General features: G+C 35.7%; 2 protein-coding genes across 2 annotated transcripts in view; both read right to left on the bottom strand.

Moving 5' to 3' along the window:
- LOC109679565 (uncharacterized) overlaps nt 1-22235 on the bottom strand; it is a 370197-nt gene that overhangs the window by 164718 nt on the left and 183244 nt on the right. The gene's annotated exons all lie outside the window — the stretch shown is intronic.
- The window catches only part of LOC141425600 (uncharacterized), a 66467-nt gene continuing 60703 nt past the window's right edge, over nt 16472-22235 (bottom strand). The window contains 3 exon segments of the mRNA XM_074081796.1: nt 16472-16555; nt 17743-17773; nt 20365-20552. Coding sequence (XP_073937897.1) covers nt 16472-16555; nt 17743-17773; nt 20365-20552 — 303 coding nt within the window.

The raw sequence follows: 22235 nt of genomic DNA, 5'->3' as shown, positions 1-22235 counted from the left end.
TGTCAACCACAAATTCTGTGTAAGATGACTAACCTTTAAGAATTAAAGGAAAAATACATTCTCAGATAAAAGAAAATACAGTCACTAGCAGACCTACCCTTGAAGAATGCCTACAGAAAGTTCCTCAAACAGAAAGGAAAAGGAAGCGATAAGTAATGTTGCAGCATCAGGAAGGAAAAAAGAAAAACAGAAAGAACATCAAACATTAGTGTATGTAATATAGTATCCTCTCTCCCATGGATTTTATAAATCATATTTGATGATCTGAACACAATTTATAACCCCATGTGTAACTCAAGAAAATGATACTTCAAAATACAGAAGGAAAAAGGAATAGGATAAAAGAAAGGTGTCTACAATTGACTCGGCATGGTAAAATGTTGACACTAGGAAATTGTGGTGTTACATTTGTATGGCCGTGGGTAAGTTAAGGATGGGGATACTTTCTCAGATATTAGTTATTTGATTTTGTAATTGGGCAAACACCATGGAGTGAACTTATGTAAACCAAGATGGCAATGATGTCACTAAGGGCAATAATATTATGGGACCGAATATATGGTTGGTTGACCGAAATGTTATGTGGCACATAACTTGATTGCTATGCCCAAAGCAACCACTAGGGAAACCACAGAGATATGCTTTAAAAGCAATAAATAAACCAAGATGGAATACTAAAGGTGTTCAAGTAATGTGGAAGAGAGGAAAAGCAAAACAGAAGAAACAATGAGAAAACAAATATTAAAATGATAGACTTATTCACTACCATATGGATAATTACCTTAAATGTAAATTGTCTAACTGTTCTGATTAAAATGCAGATATTGGCAAATTTTTGAAAATAACCTAATTCCATATTATTTGTAGGGAAACATACCTCAAGCTCAAAGACATGGGTTGATTAAAAATGAAAAAAAAATGAAAAGAGATATACTATGAAGACATTAATTTCTAAAAAGAGCAAGATTGAATATGGTTATATTAGATAAAACAGACTTCAGAGCAGAGAGGATTATCAAAAACAAAGACCATTATATAATGACTATATTATCAATCTAGCAATAAAACATTACAATCTTAAAAACTTATGCACAAACAGCAAATCCTCAAAAATGCATAAAATAAAAATAGAGTTGAAAAGAACATAAATTCTTAGTTATAATTAAGGGTCCCAGTACTCCTCTTTCATTAGATGATACAACTACTGGAAAGATAGTCAGCAAAGATATACATGATGCAAACAACATAATAACTCAAATATAGCATATATATGCACACATGAAAACATTATGTATAATATATGTATACATACACATGCATATATAAAGCACTCCACCCAACAATGGCTTGATGCACATTTTCTTCAAGTTCCATAGGTCATTCATAAATACATTCTGAACCATAAAATAAGCTTCATCAAATTTAAAGGTATTGGAATTATATAGAACATGTTGTGTGATTATCCTGAAACTGAACTAACAATCAAAAAACAGAAAGACAAGGGGAAAATGCTTAAATTTTGTAAGTTAAAAAATAATTCTAAATTATAAATAAGTCAAAGAGAATGTCTTAAGGGAAATAAAAGTATATTAACATTAACACTATCAACTAAGACTGTGCTAAGCACAAAATTTACAGCACTAAATGTTTACAACAAAAAAGAACAAAATCAACAAGCAAAAATTCCACCTTAAGAAATCACAAAAACAGGAAAATAAATTCAAAGAGAATAGAAGGAAGAAAAAGAATCATAATAGGAATAGAAATCAATGTGATTGAAGATAGAAAAACTGTAAATAAAATCAATAAAACAGAATGTAAGCCAGCTTACATTCTGAACTCATTCTAAAGTGAATGAGTAATTTGAAACTCCAGGCCCAGCTTGTTTTTTAGACAATTCTACCAAACAGTTATAGGAAATAACAATTTCATGAAATTGTGTGTAAATTTTATTCACTGGACATAAGAGGGGGAAGATTTATTTTAGCTTATAGTTGCAGGGATTCCAGTCCCACGCTTGGCGGTAGAAGCATGTGGCAGAGTAGATTTTTCACCTCATGGTAATCAGGAAGCAGAAAGAGAGGAAAGGGCTAGGGACCATATATAATTTTCAAAGCATGCACCCAGTAACATATTTCCTTCAACTAGGACAACTCAGAGTCCTCAAAGTCTTAACAATTACGACATTGTTCAGAAGTCCAAGTCCAAAGTCTTTTCTGAATTTAAAGGCAAGCTCTTAGCTGTGAAGTGCTGTAAAATCAAAAAGAAAATTGCATACCTAAAAGACACAATGGCACAGAGTTAACATTTGTAGTCTAAAAGGGAAGAGAAGGAAAATAGCAAGTAAGCATCAGACCAAAACAAGATTGAAATCCACAAAGTCGAACTCTAAATCCTGTAGCTCCATGTCTGGTACCCAGGGTATATGTGACCCTGTGGTGAGTTTCACTGGGCTTAAGCAGCCTGGCCCCTATGCGCTGGTCATTTTCAGCTCACAAGGTGAATGGATCCATTGGCTGCCTGTACCTTTTCCTTGGAATTCCCAACATCCTGGTTACTCAACTGCAGCTTAGGCTTCACCCACACAGCTTTAAGCATCATCTCTGGGGGCTGCCTGCAGGCATTGCAACTCTGTTACACGATGTCTGGCTTCTCAGACTTTCCTTTGAAATTTGGATGGAAACCTTCACAATCCCATAACTCTTTCATTTTGCATGCCTGCAAACCCAACATCACTTGGATGATACCAAGGTCTGCCACCAGTTCAAGTGACAGCTGGACCCCCTTAGACCATAGCTTCAGTGGCCTTGGGATGCCTGGAGACTGAGCATAGTGAAAGAAATCTTAGGGATATAACTTCCTGGTGACCCTGAATGATTAGGGTGCCCCTGAGGGATCTCTTTTTACGGGAAAGTATTTGTAATGAGTTTAGCCTTTCATGCCTTTGAACCTATGGTGGGTGGGTTCTGGTCAATTCCTGAGAAGTCCTCAAAGTAAGTTTCATTCATTCCTATCATCCTGATGCAGAGAACTTGGCATCTGTAATATTATGCAAATCTCTTCAAAAACCATGCCTACCTTACCTCCAACTTTACACAGGCTCTTCTGATGAAAAGGTAAGTTTTTCCTCTCTCTCTGCTCTGTTTTTTATCTCACAATTCTCTGTAAACCTGACTAAAAGCAGCCAGTAATAACCATCTCACAGCCTGAATGGTGGGCTGCCTTGAAATTTATTCTGTTACATTAATTTGTCCATCACCTTTAAATGCAGTCTCCCACAATATCTCAGGACATGAACAAAATGTAGTCAAGATTTTTGCCAGTATAACATGAATGACCTAACTGGTCAAATTCCCAATCTGAATGTTCCCACCTGAAATGTCATGAGCAATGCTTACTGTACACCTTCTTGTCATCATTCTGATCTGACCTCCCACCAGAATTACCCATTAAACTCTGTTACAGCATTCTAGGGCTTCTCTAACCTGCATCTCCAAACTGTTCCAAATTCCTCCTGCCTACCAGTTTCACAGGCTTACGAACCACATCACTAGGAACAGTTACAACAATAAATCCACTTCTCTGGTACCATTTTCCTTTTTAGTAAATTTTATTGTCCCTATGACTAACTGCCTGACATAATTTAAAGAGGGAAAAATTTATTCTGGGTCATCCTTTCAGTCCAGGGTCTCTTGGCTCAATGTAGTTGGGAGGAACATCACTGCAGTAGAAATGTGGTGGAGGAAGTTCTTTACCTTATGTGGCCAGAAAGGAGAAAGAAGAAGAGACCAGGTACCTTCAAAGGCACCTCCCAGTGACCTACCTCCTCTGGCTAGGCCCTTACCTCCTAAAGTTTCCACCACCAGCTGTGTCCCAGCATTCAACATATGAGATTGTGAGGGCCATTTTCAAATTTAAACCATGACAATCTGTCCTAGCAAATAGAAGTGGAAACACTTACTAACTCATTTTATATGGCATTTATAATCCTAGCATTAAAATGAGACAAAGAAAGAACAATAACAACACTGCAGACTAATATCTCTAAGAAGACTACCATCAAAAATTCTCAACAAAATCTTAGCAAATTGAATTCAACAATGTATGAAAATAAAAAACTTATACAATATGACCAAGCAGGATTTATGTTAGGTAAATAAAATGGGTTCAAAAATTTAAATCTGCCACGTTAATAGTCCAAAGTAAATACATGATATGATTATATTGAGCAAAACAAAGCAAAATCTGATGGAATTCAAAAACCCATTCATTAAAATAGGAATAGAGAGTAGAAACCTCAACTTGATTAAAAAAAAAAACAAAAACCTCTGAAAAAACTTACAGGCATCCTAGATACTGGTGACAGACTAAATGCATTCCCTCCTCCAATGATCAAGAATAGGACAAGGATATCTCCTCTCATTGCTGCTGTTCAATGTAGTACTGGGACTTTCAAAAATTTGTATAATAAGCCAAGAAAAAGAAAGAAAAGGCAAACAGTTTGGAAAGGAAAATGATGAATACAATACCATTTGTAGATGACAAGCTTACTAACATAGAAAATTTCAAGGAATATATCCCAAAATTTTATAGAAAAATAATTGACTTTAGCAAGGTTGCAAGATACAAAATCAACACATGAAAATAATCACATCTACATGCTAGCAATGGAGGTGTGAAAAAATTTAAAACAAAATACCATTTATAATTATTTCACAGAAAATTAGGTATTAGCTTAACAAAATATACACAAGATCTCTGGGAACAAAATTACAAAATGCTAAAGAAATCTTACAAAACCTCAATAAATGGAGAGGAATACCATCTTCATGGATTGAAAGACCCAACATAGTAAAGACATCAATTTTTTGCCAAATTGCTCTATAAATTTAATACACGTCTTATTCATATCCCACTGATATGGATATAGGGAGCCACTGATGTCTTTTATTATTATTATTATTATTTATTCACATGTGCATACATTGTTTGGGTCATTTCTCCCCCCAACTCCCTTCCCCACCCTTTCCCTCCCTCCCCACTCACTTCCAGGCAGAACTTGTTCTGTCCTTATCTCTAATTTTGTTGAAGAAAAAAACATAAGCATAATAAGGAAGACAAAGCATTTTTGCTAGTTGAGTTAAGGATAGCTGTACAGAGAGATTCCTAGCATTGCTTTCATGTACACATGTATTACAACTCATGTTGATTCATCTCTAACTAATCTTTACACTGGTTCCTGATCCCTTCTCATGTTAACCTCTGTCGCTTTAAGGTTTCTGTATTAGCTCCTCTGGAGTGGGGACATCAAACACTTTCATGTTTTGAGTTTTCTACCTATTCCTATATCTCCCGTATGTGCTCTCCCCTTGTCGTGTGATCCAAGTGCAACCCATTGCTGCATTTGCCCTAGACCCAAAGTCCTCATATGAGGGAGAACATATGGTTTTTGGTCTTCTGATCCTGGCTAACCTCGCTCAAAATGATGTTCTCCAGTTCCATCCATTTACCTGTAAATGATAAGATTTCATTCTTCTTCATGGCTCAATAAAATTCCATTATGTACATGTACCACATTTTCTTGACCCATTCATCAGTAGTGGGGCATCTTGGTTGTTCCCATATTGTGAATAGCACTGCAATAAACATGGGTGTGCAGGTGCCTCTGGAGTAATCTGTGTTACATTCCTTTGGGTATATCCCCAGGAGTGGGGTTGCTGGATCATATGGCAGGTCTGTGTTTAAATTTTTTTTTCCAGAGTGGTTGCACCAGCTGTTTATATGTTTATTTCTTTTTTATTAGCATAAATTAATTGTACAAGGGGTGTTTCATTGTGATATTTCCATAAATGAATTTTATGCTTATTTCTAAGCACATCAGATGTATTGCCATTTTTTTGTTTGCTGAAACTTCAAACTTATAAAATTCTAAATGTTTGATATTCTAACAAAATAGAACCCAATTCTCCTTTAACAAGTTACAGCATGATAAATCATCTTAAGTGAAGTTAGACAAGTTCAGAAAGCCAATGATCACATGTTTTCTCTCATTTGTGTAATATAGGCCCAATATAAATACAAGAAATATTATATATACATAGAAATATGAGCAGAGCATGTATTCAAAAGTGAGACTGGAAGAGCGAAGACCAAGGGAGAAGGAAAAAAAGATAGCAAATAATAGTGAGATGTATCACATCTGTGGAGGAATAAGACACCAGGAAACAGACTAAAAACAGTTAAACAACACAGGATGGGGGGCAAAGGGTGAGGGAAGTGCAGCGGAGGGGGTTATATTGAGTTAAACACAATTCATGTACAGGCAAAAATCCCACTGACCAAGAACAGACACCTAAATAATGAAGAACAAAAATGAAAAACAGATCACGCTAAGGGGAGGGCACTAATAGGAGGGGGAAGATAAAAGAAGGATGTAAAGAAGGTGAACATGACTGATGTACTTTCTATACAAGAATGAACATAGAATTGTCAAACTTGCTGAACTCACCATAAGAAGAGGACTAAAGTAGAAAGGAGAAAAATGGAAGGGATGAACCAATTCAGGATACAATACACATATACATGGAAAAGTCATAATGAGACTCTCTGTATAGCTATCTTCTATCTTAAACAAACAAAAATGTCTTTTTCTCAAAAACAGAGGACAGGAAGGCAAAATAGTTCTTATCTAGGGGTTGGTACTAGTGGGAGCAGGGAGAATATAAGGAAAGGGTGTAGGAGGATGAATATGATGGAAATATTATGTACTCATATATGAAAATGAAAAATTAAAACTATTCTAAGAATAGGGATGGGTATAAAAATGATGGAGGTGGTAAATTTAATATATATTATAAACACATTTGTAAATGTTATAATGTATCCCCAGTACAATAATAATATGATAATACTTTTTTAAAAATGAAAAGAAGGTAAATGTTTCAAACAGAAAAAAAAGTTACAGCCCTAATCTTAACAAAAATATCGCTATGGTTTCACAAATAAAGTAGGGTAAACCTTGTGGCTCTTTTTGGCACAAAATATTCAATGACCATGTGTCATGTATGTTACAAAGCATGAACTTCTCACATGCATCATGGCCAGCTGTCAGCACTCAAAAAAGTCTAAGTTCTCTAAGAAAATAGTTGTAATTTCAAGAGAGACTGAAATTTAATTATTTGACTCAGAATCCTATTTTCTGTTCTATATGGTTCATCTAATTGGATTGAGTGGATAACTATCTATAAAAATACTGTCCCTTTCTGTCAATTTTTACTTCAGTTATTTCTACATTGAACAAAGTCAACAGCATGCTTATCTATTAGATACTAAAAGAGAAAGAACTCCATCAGTCCTACCATTCAAGTGCCCAAAAGCAATCTGTATTTTAAGTTAATGAGCCCATTTACTCATAGGAATTTTCAGTTTCATTTATTTTTCAATCCCACTTGTGGTTTTCTCAATTCAAGAAGAACAGTACTGAGTCAATGGAGATACCACCTACTATGGACCTATAGAAAGAGCCTATGATAAAAGCCAATAATATAAACTGAAGCAGGTGTCAGGCCAAGTCAGATAGACTGCTACTTTGTCATGTCTCAAAAGCACATTCTCATCAGCCAGTCATGGTTTCTTACATCATAATTCATATGTTAGTAAAAATAGGTGAAAAGTACATTTTATCCCTCAGATCCTTCTTTCCAACTTATCCTGATTGTGTATTTAGCTATGGGCACTTCTGGGAATGTCTAAATTAAATACTGAAGCCAAAGATAAGTGTGTCTTGTCATCACTCCTCAGTAATACTTCTAACTCAAACCACTGCTCCCCCAGCTACTTCAAAGTGCTCTAATTTCTTAACCTATTAGGTCAGCTGCAGTGGCTCCTATTCCAGTCCAACACTACAATAGGATTCATCATCAAAATCTACTTCAACATTATCATTTTGCAAGAACATTTGTCTAAATCTGAGGCACTGAGTTTCTACAGACTAAATGAGAGAAATTGGTCAAAGAAAAATTGGATTGTTTTCATAGATAGTACTTTGTATAAGTGCTTGCCAAGTATACGTGACATGCTTATAGTTGTTGGCATACTCACTACAATGGATTAATGAACACAGAACATGCACACATATGCAAACACACACATGCATGTACATGTACCCATGAAATGGGGTTGAGGAAGTGGAGTGGGGACAATGACTTTATTGTCCCTTCTTTAAAGAGTGCTTTCATGAATATGTATGCACTGAAAAAGGTTTCCAAATATTTCAGAAAGAAGGAGTAAATAACAACCCTTTGATTACTGATGAGAGGCATATACAAAGGTAGCTATAACACATAGCCTGGGAGTGTGGTAAGGTACACAGTCTTGTTTTGTGTAAGTACACTATCTGCTGTTTGCACAGTGACAAAATTGCAATTCATCTCTCAGAATGAACCCATCATTAAGCAATGCATGACTATGCTTTCAAAACTGACTTCATTAGTGTTTGTTTGAATTCTGATAATTTGAGTTTTGAAATAATCTATGTCCTTCCACTACACAGAATGGCAAAACAGTTTGAATGACAATACGGCCCTTTGTGTTTCCTTGCTACACAGTCTGATAGCGCAAATACAGAGGGAAAATTGACTGTGATGAATATAGGAGACCAAAAAAAAGTTGGGAGGGTATAAAATGCTTTGAAAACACTAGCTGTAATCTGATGTTGTTTCTCTAATCCACACACTCGATAATTAGAAACACACCTCACTCTCCAACATTGGAATGGGGCAGCAAACAAGTATTTGTACCATTTCATTCAACCTTTATTCTGATCATTCACTTGTGACAGTTCACTTTCATTGCCTCTTTCACTTAAAAAATATTTCAAAGGTAGCTTCAAAACCCTCATAACATTTTGAACTTCCCAAGTAAACAGATTTGTAGTCTTCACTCTTGAAAGGAAATGAGGCAGCAGATTCTAACCTGATGGAAACATTTTAAACCCATCTCATCTCTCTGTCCCCCTGATTTTTTGACACACCCTCCACTCCTCCCTCCATTCTTGTTGTTAAACTGCTTTTCCACTTCCTTTACATCAGTAGGAACACTTCCCTTATGGGTGTCAGGATCTCTCTGAGGGGTCACGGGCTGCCCTGCAGAGGAAATGACAAGCTGTGAAATGGAAAAGAACAATTCCTTCCACATGTTCCTTCTTTCCTGGAGCAGTGAGGGGCTGTCAGCTAGCATCACTATGGACCCAGGCAGGACTCTGCATCATAGTTCTGTCAGAACTAATTCACAATTAAAGACCTGCATGAGTGTTTAAAGCTTTTTCAATTCCAGCAGTTTCTAGAAATGATTGAGATGGAAGTCAATCAAACATAAAACTGGTGTAATGAACAGTGATGGATGGTAAATAACCTCACAAAATAAGCCAACGATGAAAACAAATTACAATAATTTTCTTACAGAAATTCATTAATGACACAATATTTCTGTACCTCCAATTAACATCTGGGTGGAATTTTCCCAGCTAAGGCCCAATCAGGGTAGTTAATGTTGCAGCTTTGGAAGTCTTATTCAGTTCGTTAATAAAGCTACAACATGACAACTCCATTGCTCAAAAAGAAAGGAGAAAGGAAAGGAGAGAAGGAGGGAGAAATGGAAGAAGGAAGAAAGGTAGGGAGGGAGGGAAGGAGGGAGGGAGGAAGGAAAGAAGGAGGGATGGAAGTGACTTACTGACCAATTAATATTTTTAAAAAAGATTTAACTTGCTTTAAAGTATTTTGAAGTCTTCCTTTGACTTAAAATATTTGAATGCATTTCCATATCTTAAATAAAAGCATTTTTAAATATAGGTGATTAGCATTTTATGCAGATTAATCACTTTGAAATATTCTGTGGCTCCCTGAGGCTCAATTTTGTACTCAGATTGAAGGACTCAAATTCACTTATGCTGTTTGAAAATCAAAAAATTCTAGAGAACAAAGCCACAAAGTTTAAAATCTGCCTCAAAATTCCAACAAATTGTGCTTCTGAAGTATTCACTCCAAATTCTTAAAATTTTGGATATGTTTTATAAAAGTACTCATTCTTTATCTGAAAGTGATTAGCTCTATCCATAAGATGGAATTATTTGGGCTAGTCTCTTTACAAACTCAGCTCCAACTGTCAGACAATATATACCCATACACTAGTTAATATATGTGTACGTATATATTTAATACATTGTGTGTGTGTGTGTGTGTGTGTGTGTGTGTGTGTGTGTGTACAATCTGGAATCATTAATAATGTCTGAATAAAGGCTGAGTATGATACATGACTGTAATTCCAGCACTCAGGAGACTGAGGGAGGAAGATTACCACATTGAGGCCAGCCTGAGCTACATAGTGAGACTGTGTCTCCAAAAACCAAAATAATAGTAATAATGTCTGAGAAGAACTTGCTTTCCTTATCCATCTTAGAATGGTGGGCTAAGGACTTCAGGGAATGTGATGTAGAGACTTGCCTAAAACTGGCCACAGAAACTCGAGCCCCTGCACTCACACAGTCAGTCTTTTAATGACCAGCTAGTCCATGGTGATCCATGGCTCTGTAGCTTCTGTTCAGTTCTGCCCACCATAAGCCACCATGGAGAGGAGGACTGGAGGGTGAATTAATTTGTCCCAGAAGCAGTAGGAGCACACTTCGGGAAGCCTAAAATAGGAGGGCTGTGGTCCAGGCTGGCCTGGGCAAAAATGAACCAAAAAGAGCCTGAGCAGAAAGGGCTGGAGGTGTGGGTCTAGTGCTAGAGTGCCACCCAAATAAGCATGAAGCTCTGAGTTCAAATCCCAGTACCACCAAACAAGAAAACAAACAACTCAATTAAAAAATTGGTAAACAGATATGCACCAAAGATGTATGAATGATAAATAAGTACACATGAAGATGTTCAATGGCATTAGCCACTAAAGAAATACAAAGAGAAATCATGAAATGCCACAATACACAATTTAGAATGAAATTTTTTTAAACTGCCAACACTCAGTGATGAGGATACAGAGTAACTGAAACTGCCCTAGGTACTCCAAAGGCAGGTAGAAGGATTAAGAGCGTGGGGTGTGAGGCCAGACTAACCAAAAGTTAGAAAGACCCAGTCTCAAAAGTCTGGGAAGGAAGGACTAGAAGCATGACTCAAGTGGTACAGAACTTACCTACCAAGCCCAAGGCCCACTACCACAAAAATCAATCAGTCAACAAAATAATGGAAAAAAAAATGAGTCACTTTAGTATTTATTATTTTATTTGATGCTCACTATAAACATGGAAATAAACATTCTCCTATTTCTACACTCATTTTGTATACATGACAAACTCTCACAAAGATTCCACGATATTGAATAATAAGCTGTGCTTCAAGCTGGTTTTCTTACTCTATGCATCGCTTACCCCTCTACCATAGGGCAAGTGCCAAACAAAAGTGATTATTATGTATTTTTGGCTTGGTACTCCACAGTTGCCTGAGGAGTATATTAACTTACTCTTTTATTCAACACACCTTTACCAAGCAATTGTTACTTGTCAGGCACCCTGGTAGACCTCATGGACTTGGTCCCTACCTTCAGAGGCTTCTTATCCAGATGGGGAGCATGTAAATGACCATATGATTAATATGAAGTGAAAGAATAGCATGGTACATTGTAAGCTAGTAGTGGGTAAAGACTTTTCTACATGGAATAGCATGAAAGAATGTCCTAGGTGGAAATCATCTTGCTCTGATTCAAGGAATTGAAGAAAAGCAGAGAAAGCCATAGCTTCATATCAGTGTTCTAAGCTTGAAATTACCAAAAAGAGTCTCTTAAGAGTATTCATGTTTAGGCCCTGATACCAGAGAATTTGACTCATTTGGTTTGGAGCAAAGCCCAGGCATCAATATTTGTTAAAAGCTCCTCAGAAGATTCTAATGTGTGAACAAGGTTAAGAAGATTGCTTTATTACATTTGTTGAACTGTAGTTGTAGGCAAACTTATACTAAGTATGAGCAGACTTGTTATATGATTTATTCTCATTTTGATTGATTCTAACTGCGACAGCACTTTTTATACTAAGTTTGGGTGGTCTGTTTTTATACTGAAAATTCCATATAAAATCAATTGCTTTCTACATACAGTAGGCAACACAAAAAGTAATACAGATGCTCGTGGACTCATGATAGAGTTGCATCCTGATAAACCCAAGCTAAGTTAAAAATATCCTAAGTAGAAAATTCAGTTAAGACAGTACACCATGGGATGTGGGGTGTGTCCCCTCACAATCACGTGGCTGACAGGGAGCAATGACCCTGAGGCTGCCCAGTATCATGAGAGAGGATGGGACCGAAGATGGCTAGAAATATGCAAAAATTTACATCCAACATTCCAAGGATGACTTCTGCTAAATGCTTAAGACTCACACCATCATAAAGTCAAAAATCATAGTTCAAGCCATCCTATCTGTAATCAACAATGGCTTTTTGTTTTTCCTCCTCTGGTAGATATTATTTATAAGAATCTATGAGGGAACTTTAATAAAAACAAATAAAGTCTTTGCCTCACCCAGTATCTTCAGTCCCAAAAAACAAAGCCCATATTCTATGGGCTCCTACCATGAGACAACTGGGTTAGAGAGCACATCTCATTCCCCATTGACATATATGTTCCCCTCACCTTACCACTAAATCTTTGTTATTTGGCCAATTACATCTGTTTTACTTCATCTCCATGTTTGAAATCTCTCCAAGAAGGCTTGCTGTTCCCTTGTGGAAATAGTGCTAGAAGTTCCAATCATCACCTGCTAGACATGTGAATATATGCATATCTCCTTGTGGAGAAGGCTGGAGCTCCCATAAGTCCCTGAAGTTCAGGTACTAGACATTGTTCTTGTTTATAATCCAACAGCATTTGGAACAGTGATTTGTTCATTGTGGTTGCACAATAAAATTCTCCTGAATTGAATTCTGTATCACAAAACATACATCGACCTTGCGAGATTATTCTTGCAATGTAGCCATATGCAAAAAAAAAAAATCAAGCATGAAAAACATTTCCTTAGCATGTCTCCTGAAGTAAAACAACCTAAAAGATGATAATAACCCAAAAGTTTTATCACAGGTCTTTTCTTCAGGTCTTCTGTAAATATTTTCTGGCCTTGGGCATCAACCTCTTTGCAAGGTTGATCACCATTTAAAACATCAATTCCAAGGATTAAATCTAGAACACTCTTAAGAGTGGTGTGTGTGTACGCACATGGATGTGTGTTATTGTATGCACGTGCACACAGCTATGTACTTACAATTGAAAATGGAAGTCATTTTTTCATGATTTGGGGACAGTAGTAGATTTGAAAAATTACATATGGAGCCTATCAATACAGGACAGCTTGTGGAAGATCATAAACACATTTTTTAGATAGAAATGTTGCAGCCATGAACATACCACGTGTTCACCACTTCCCTAAGGTTTGCTCCTTTAATTGTAAATAGCCAGAAAGTCATCAAGCCAGAGTTTAATAAACTTTTAATTTGAAATGAATTACCACATGTTGTGTTTGTTTACCCATTATTAAATCTCTTAGCAACATATCAGTGGTAGAAACAGCATACTGTATCATAGCTCTGATATATTAGAAAACAAAACCATAGGGGATATTAACTGCTAATAATATGCTTAGGAGCTTCCAAGAAAAAAAAATAAATACAAGCAATAGTGGAGACATGTATTGGAAGAAATGTTTATGTTCTGTTTTTGCTTAAATTTGTTCAGAATAGGAGCAGAAGGTCCCTCTGCAGTCTTTGAATGTGAGGCTTACATCAGTCTCTAAGCTCAGAGCAGAACAGAAGAACGATTGGGTTTTTCTAAAACATTTTTCTAAAGCAGAAAAAATTCTTCCTCTCGTAGTATTTCGTATTCTCAGAACAAACATGTAGTATTCACGTTTCCTGTGCTACCTGTCCTCCTTTTCAGGGATCTTGGGGCAGCACTCTAAAGCCAAGTGAATAGCACAGTGCAGTAGGTGTGGAAAATATAACCACATTACCCTGAGGAAAAACTAGAAAGCAAAAATGATCTGATGAAAAATGATCTAAGAGTAATTGCTTCTAATATTCTGCTCAGTATCCTAAAACTAGGTTAAAATGTCAGAAACGCTGAAATATTATTAAGTCAGAACCCACTTTCTCAAAAGTTAAAAAAGTCTAAAATGAGATTTTTATCTCTATGCTTAATCCAAAAACACTAGAAAAGAAAGAAATCTACTTCACAAATGCATGTATTTTACAGTGTCTCACCTGGCAGCTTTTGAACTTGATATTTAAACAAAAATAAATGGCATGTATTTTATCCTTTCTACCTATTGAAACCATAAAAATGTTCCTTTTATATTTCTTGATTTATTTATCTTAGAAAGATGATCATCAAGCTTCAAAATAAAAAGACTTTTTCTTCCTCTTCTACATCTCAGATATGCAAATGTCTTAGTCCATTTTCTGTGGTCATATAATAAAATTTCTGGGTCTGGGTAATTTATGAATAAAAGACATTGACTATAATTCTAAGGCTGGGAAGTCTGAGGTCTAGTGGGAGCCTTCTTGCTGCACTGGGGAACTCTGCAGAGTCTATATAGAGAGTAAGGTATCACATGGCAAAGGGTTTTCAAGAGATATACCAACTGGCTTCTATAACAAACCCACTCTCATGATAACTAACTCATTTTCTCAATAACCCATTTACCCAGCCTTTATGACCCAATCACACTGCTGCACTGGGACCCACGTTTCCAACATCCAAATTCTGGGAACATAACCCAACCACAATACCCATGTTATACAGAAGACATGCTAACGTGAAGGGAATTTTTGCACACAAGAACACCCCAGGCCCTTGTGTTGATAGGCCTGATTAATTGGATTCCACAATGACCCAGTGTAAGCCATTCTCCCGCAGAAACAACAAAATGGTTCTTAGCCACCGTACCCATGGATGTCCTCAACAGAACTGCAAAGAAATTTGGAATAGGTTAACTACAACAGTGGCTGGTCTCTGGTTTGGGATCCCCCTTCTGACACTGTCTGCTTTTTTTCAACTGCCAATTCCTTAGGTTTATTCAGTGCTCCCCCAACCCCTCACCTTCTCCTTATCCACACTAAGCATACAAACAAAATCATTGTTGTCCACCTCAGATATGTACATTTAAAATAAAAAAGTAAATCATTCAGTCTACTAAATTCTAATATACGATGCTCAAAGCTGCATTCCTAGGATGACCAACTCCACTCATTATCCTCCTGAACCAGACCACAATGCCTGTCACCCACTATCTTCTCCAGCTATAAGTAAATTAAAGGCAAGTTTCTGAAGTGTGAGAAACAATACACTATGATCAAGTCACTTTATAACTATGGCATTTGTTACCTAGCAGCAATATATGTGTCATTTCTAATTTATTTTCACAAATATTTATTTAATACCAGTGACATATGGTTTGATATTTATGTATTCTGTATACAAAATTTCAACTTAACATTTCTAGGCACACATGACTCTGTAAAGTTATATTTAGTTGTCTGTAGAAGGTGGTATCTCAGTAGTCATTGTCTGGTGATAAGGCATGAGTCACAAGGAAGCAGATGAGATTTTGATAAGGAAACCCAGGGCTTGTTCTGAGCACACCCTATACAAAAGCAGGGATTCTAGGACTTCAGCTTGGCAGTCAGTAAAGTTTTCCTCAGCCTAACAGCATAAATTCCAAAGAACTTGAAAAATTCCAGCCTCAATTTGAGAAATGTTTATCACTCCATGATAAACAAACCTTATGTTGCCAGACAGAACAAAACAAGAAGGCAAAGGTCATACAGGAAGTACAATCGTGTGGGCTTTGGGTCTAGCTGTAATGGTAAGAATCCAGCATCCTGCTCCTGAAACATTGCTATTGCCAGAAGCTGTGCCCTCAAGACAGCACTCTCATTACTCTACACGCCCTCCCTGGTTGAACTCAATCATTTAGGGCTTTCCACTATGTTCTCACTGCTCTAGTGGATATATTCTCTCTCCCCACTCTCCACATCTCTCTTTTGAACTTACTCCTTTTTCCAAAGGTCTCCGGACATTGCTATTGAGGTACAATATAGATATCTCAAACCCAACAAGAACGAAATGAAGGTGATGGCTTTTCTTCCAATCTTCCTCTTTTATTTTTTATCTCCCAGTAATAATATCCACATCTACTCATATTCAAAGTTTAGAAATTATCCTGTTACCCTTCATCATCCATAGCCAATCAACAGAGTCATTCTTATTTTTGTATCAATTCTATTTCATCTCTAACACTTTCTTCTCTAACTTTATTATTTCTACCCTAATTGAACCCTTCATCCCTGCTTAGACTACTTCAAACTTTCTTAACGTTCTGTTTCTGGACTTTCCCTCCTCAAGTAAAACCCTCCTAAAAACTACTGGAGGAATCTGCCTAAAATCGAAATTGTAATGCATCATTCTTAAGATCACCAGGAGGCTGCCCACTTAATAGCAATTTCTGGTCAGCCACATTGTTCTAAAAATGATGCAGAAAAGAGTAAGGGAGAATTTTTATTTTCCTAGAATTTTATACATGGATTAATGATCTGTCAAAAGTAGGGGAGGGATATAGTCTTTCAGACAAACAATAACTGAAAGATTCAAACTCTAAATGAATTACTAATGATTTAATTCAGACAGAAAAATGAAACCACACTATATTAAAAATAGTATAAAGCACAGATACTTACTGAATGTGATAATAAATTAATTTTTTACTAAGAACATAAAAAGAGTCTTAAATTTTGCATTTATTAAAACTGTGAAAATGAATAAAATAGGAGGGGGGGAATATTCATTGGAAGGTAAAGCACTCCAAAAGTGGTTGTCAAATCTAGGAAAATAATAGAAATATGCAAGGAACTTAAGATGTTTAAGGATAATTTATAAACATGTAGAAAATCAAGGATAATTTCTACAATAGCTAATGTAGTTTGAACCTTAAAAGTCCCCCACTGGTCCATGTATTACAGACTCGGTCTCTAATTTACCACTACTGGTAGGTGGTGGAACCTTTAGGAAGTGGGGTCTAATGAAAAGAGTTAGGTCATTGAGATGTCCCTCAAAGGTTATTGTGGAACCTTCTTCCTCTTTCTCTCCTTTCATTTACTGGCCATGAGGTGAGCAATTTGCTCTGCCATGTGCTCCCACTGTGATGCATTCTCTTATCACAGGCCCAAAGCAATGGGGCCAATCAGTCATAGATTGAAACCCCCAAAACTGTGAGCCAAAACAACCACTTTCTTTTTATCAGTTGATTACTATAGTAGCAGAAAGCTGGGTTGACAGAGTGGCTCAAGAAGTAGAGTGCCTGCCTAGCAAGTGTGAAGCCAGTACCACACACACAAAAAAAAGTTCCCAGAAATCTGACTTTCCAAATACAAGATATATTGTCTACTTGTCTTGAATTAAAAAAAAGAAACTCCTAGACTTTTGCTGTTAACTATAACTTGTCCAAACTATACCACAGATACTTACCAAAAAATAATTCCAGTGGAAGTACTGTATGTATCAGAAGAAAAATCCTAACATATAAAAAGAGACTACATCAATATGGAAAGAGTAGCAACATTCTCAAAACAATAACACTCAAACTTGTAGGGTCATAATAGGTTTAGAATACACAAAGTAGCATGTGACAGAATTACAGAGAAAATGACTAACCAGCACAAACAGATCATCCAGCACAGAGAGCCTAAAGATAAATAAGAAGAAGCTTAAAGTAATGAGGTTTAAAAAGAAGCCCCAGAGAAAATCAGAAGAAACTAGGAGTGGGTAAATTTTAAAAAGCTAAAGGGAGAAATACACACACAAAAAAAAATCACTGGAAATGTTTAATAGAAGCAAATGCAACAATTGTATATTGAAAAAAAATGAATTAAAAGATAAATTCAGGCAAAATTTATGAAAGGAAAGCAAAGAAAGCAAGCATTAACCAATATTAGCAAAGTAAAAAGGAATAAAACTAAAGGTTTAGTATTAGCTCAAAATTAAAATATTTCTACATTCTTTTTAGAGAGCTATAAAACATCTATTAGATAATATACTTAAAAAGCACTGGTTTTCTCCATGGAAAACTAACTTACTGGGAGGCAAAAGTGAGAAACAGATTTTATTTAGAGTAGTGTGACTGTATTTCCTGTTCAATAAAACTTTAACAAAAAGGGAATAAATTTAAAAATTAATCAGTAATATGACATCATTATGAAGTTAACCAATTAGTTTGTAATGAGTTAAATTAATAATAAAATAATTGAAAAATCAGTTTCTCAACCCTCACTTTATCAAAAATAAATAAATAAAACACCTGAATTTTTGTGCATCAATGAGAAAAAAAAAACCCTAAAGAAAAGTGAACAAATTATAGGACTAATTATATGAATATATGGAGAAAATGCCCAAAACTTAGTTATGCTTAGGAACATTCTAATTAAAACACCAAGACTTTATTTCATTGTAATTTAATTGTCAAAACTTTAAAATAACAAATGTTGGTAGGATGTGGACCAAAGAATCTCTGCTATATAGCTATGAGGAGAGTAAATAACACAGCTATTTGGGATGACCACATCACTGTCCTGTGAATTTCCAGACTGCATTCCCTATGATTCAATAATTCCTCTCTAGGTGTGTGTAGACTTTACTGAATTGTCACCTTGTATTCAGGGAGGATATACTCAAGAACAAACATTGTGCCAGGCATGGTGACACAACACCTGCAATCCCAGCACTCGGGAGGCCAAAGCAGGAGAATCACGAGATTGAGGTTAGCCTCAGCTATACAAAAAGACTCTGTCTCTAAGGGAAAAAAATCCATCAGTGTAGGATCTCGTGGTGTTGTTCAGTGGTAGCTCTACATGCTTAGCATATACGAAGTCCTGAGTTCAATCCCCAGTACCCTTCTTCCCAAAGAGGAGAGTCATCATAGCCTTGTTTAAAGCAGAATATAACCAGAAGCAACAGAAACACCAAGAATAAGCAAATTTTGTTATAATCATGCAAAAGAATTCTGTGTCATCATAAAATTAATAAACTAGAAATGGACACAGAAAAATCAATCTCAAAGATGACGTTGAGGGAAAATTAAAGCTACAGATGTGAAGTGTAACACATCTGCAGAAAACTTAAAAAACAGATAGAGGATAGTATGCCTTGCTGATGTTGAGATGCATGTGTAGAAAATATTCTAAAATATACAGAGAGGGCTGGGGTGTTACTTAGCAGCATGTGTGAGACCCTGGGTTCCATTCCCAGCTTCCAAAAATAAAGTAAATTAAATAAAAAAATGAAATAAGTAAAATAAAACATAAATGAAAATAATAACAAGTCAGGGAGGGCAAGAAGTGGAATCAGGGAGCTGTTTACAGAGGGTTTTAAATACATATAAATTTTTAAATTTTGTAAAGCAAATATGGGAAAATAGCAAGAACTGGCAGAGCAGAGGGCTGAGAACAAGTGTATATTAGCTTATGTTCTATGCAGTATAATTAAAATATTCAATAATTAAAAATTGAAAAGGCAGAGTGCTCATAATGGGGCTTGTCACTGGTAACACTTGCAGTTTTAGTGCATGTTATGGTATTATTGCTGTTATCACAGTTACTGTCAATCCTTCTCCCACCATTGCTACTAATATTATTATTTATTTCTAGAGACCCTTTCTGTTAAAGTAAAGGAAATAATTATTTACTGCAAAAGATAATAATCTCTAATATATCTCTTCTACAAATCAGAACTTTTGCAAATCAAATATGAAACAAATTTTATTTGCTTACTTAGTACTTGCTAAAACCAATCTTTAAAAGCATGCTTTTTAAAATATAAACAACTATAAAATTATAAACGATAATAAACCATGATAAAATTATAAGCTATATTATTTGGAAACTTTTTCTGAGAACATTTGAACTTTCATATGAATTTTTCAGTTACTAGTCTCAAGAGCATACAAGAAAGACTAAAATTTAGAAATAAAAACCAAAAGAAGTCAAGTTAACCCTTCTCAAAAACAACGACAACAACAAAAAACTTTTAAAAAGCATTCTAAAAGCAACAAGGCCATGGAGAAAAATTTACTTATGTTTCAACGAAGTAGTTTAATATTTTACTCATGTAATAGACAATGTGAAAATTAACATTTTTCTCAATGCTTACATTCTCCTTCAATAGCTTTGTACAGGAAACAATGCATTTGTTAAGAATACATCTTACTTAGTTTCATTTAATGTAACAAAACTTGAAATATTAGATTTAGAATTCTTAAAAACCAAAAGCAAGTCAACCAACCGAGAAGAGCGTAAGGCAGACTGAGCTCCACCATCCATCGATGCACAAATGTCTTCTCCCGAAGGTCCAGTTGATTCATCCACACCTAATTTTGTTTTCTCTGAGCCAGCCATTAGACACACCAGAAATTCAGGGGAAAGCTGAGTATGGTTCTTTTGATCATCCAAATGTAAAGGAACTTTAATTACCTATTAAGCGGTAAATCTGTTATTTAAACTATCAAAAATATGACATTACATAGTTAATTTTTCTTTACAAATGAGACAATTTGATAAATCTAAAAGGTCAATAATGAACTCAGTTTTCCAGACCATGTAGCTTTTGTTTAATTATGTTACAAAGAAATGATAATTTTTTGTATTAAACAATTTACATAATCACTGTGCTCTCTATGTTAATTGATTTTTGTTGTAATTTATAATTTTTTTAATTTCTGTTTTTAAGAAAACTGTTTCCCAAACACTCATACTGAGATGAAATTATCAAGTATTCATTCAGTATTTGTTATCTCCAACAAGAAATATTTGGAGTTGAAAAAAAAATGACAAGAGTAGGATCTAGTGGTGAATAAATAAATGGGTGCTCACTGTACAATTCTTCAAATATTATTATGTTTGAAATTTAAATAATACAGTGCTTCAGGAAAATAGTCAATGACAAAGGAAATGAAATATCCCCCAAAAATGAGGAACTGACAGAAAACATTTCCCAGAAAAGAGCTACAAGCTATCTCATTTGCTAATTTTCCCCCATGTCCTTGCACACATGCTATGGAGGCTTAAGAGAGAGTTGTTTGTCAGCTTCCTCATCCGGCTCAGTTATTAGGCTGGTTCTTGTCCCTAATGCCATGTGGCAGAACACAAGGAGCCACGGCACAACCATGTGCCCTGGCTCTGCCTGGATCTCTCTGGGGCAGTCTCCTTCCACTGACACACCAGGAGGGAAAGAACCAGAGTTCCCTGTTTCCTTCAATGTCTTCAGCCTGAATTGTCAAAATCGCTCTCCTGTTCATCATTTGCTTTACCCTACTTTTTTCTCCCCAATTCAAAGCTGTCTCTTCTTGAGGAACCTCAGCAGTTACTTGATCAGAAATGTTTGCTTTTGAGAACACTCACATTTGGAAAATGTACATATTTCAGAATTTTACATAAAAGAAAAATCAAGTATTCTACCTATTCTCATTAACAAGACTCACTCACCCATGAAATATACAGAGGGAGAAGGGAAATTCCTAATATTTGTGATTAAATAAGAATGTTAGTGAACAATTATGTTCATCTGTAACAAATAATGGTCAACCAAATTCTATGGGTAAATCATAGCATTACTTTTTCCACAAAGCTTTTTAAAATAATAAATCATAGAAAAAAGAGAAAATCTTCAGTCTTTAAGTTTATGCAGATTTTAATCAAATTATTTTATTTTAATGATTTAATAAATAATAACCTATATTCCTGTAGCTTTTAAGCCTTACTTCTTGATTTAATCTCGAATACAAATTCTCTTTGTACTATCTAAACAGTATTTTATGGAACAAAATTAGCACTGACTTTCCATACCACAATTTCTATAAAAATGATAGCTGCCTTTCAATCAACTGCATCAAAATTTACTTTTTTTCTGCAGTGCTGGGGGTTTAACTCAGCACTGCTAGGTTTAACTAGCACTTGCTAGGTGGCATTCTACCACCTGACCCACGCCCCCAGCCCTTTTGGCTTTCATTATTTTTAAGATGGGGTCTTATATTTATGCCCAGTCTGGCCTGCACACGAACCTCCTATTTAAGCTTCCCAAGTAGCTGGGATGACAGATGCGCACCACCACACTCAGTTTTATCACTGGAGATGGAGGTCTCTAGAGCTATTTGCCTG

Source organism: Castor canadensis, chromosome 8 (assembly GCF_047511655.1).
Source record: "Castor canadensis chromosome 8, mCasCan1.hap1v2, whole genome shotgun sequence".
Taxonomy (NCBI): domain Eukaryota; kingdom Metazoa; phylum Chordata; class Mammalia; order Rodentia; family Castoridae; genus Castor; species Castor canadensis.
The sequence above is the reverse complement of the archived record's forward strand: the minus strand, read 5'-3'. Positions and strand labels throughout refer to the sequence as shown.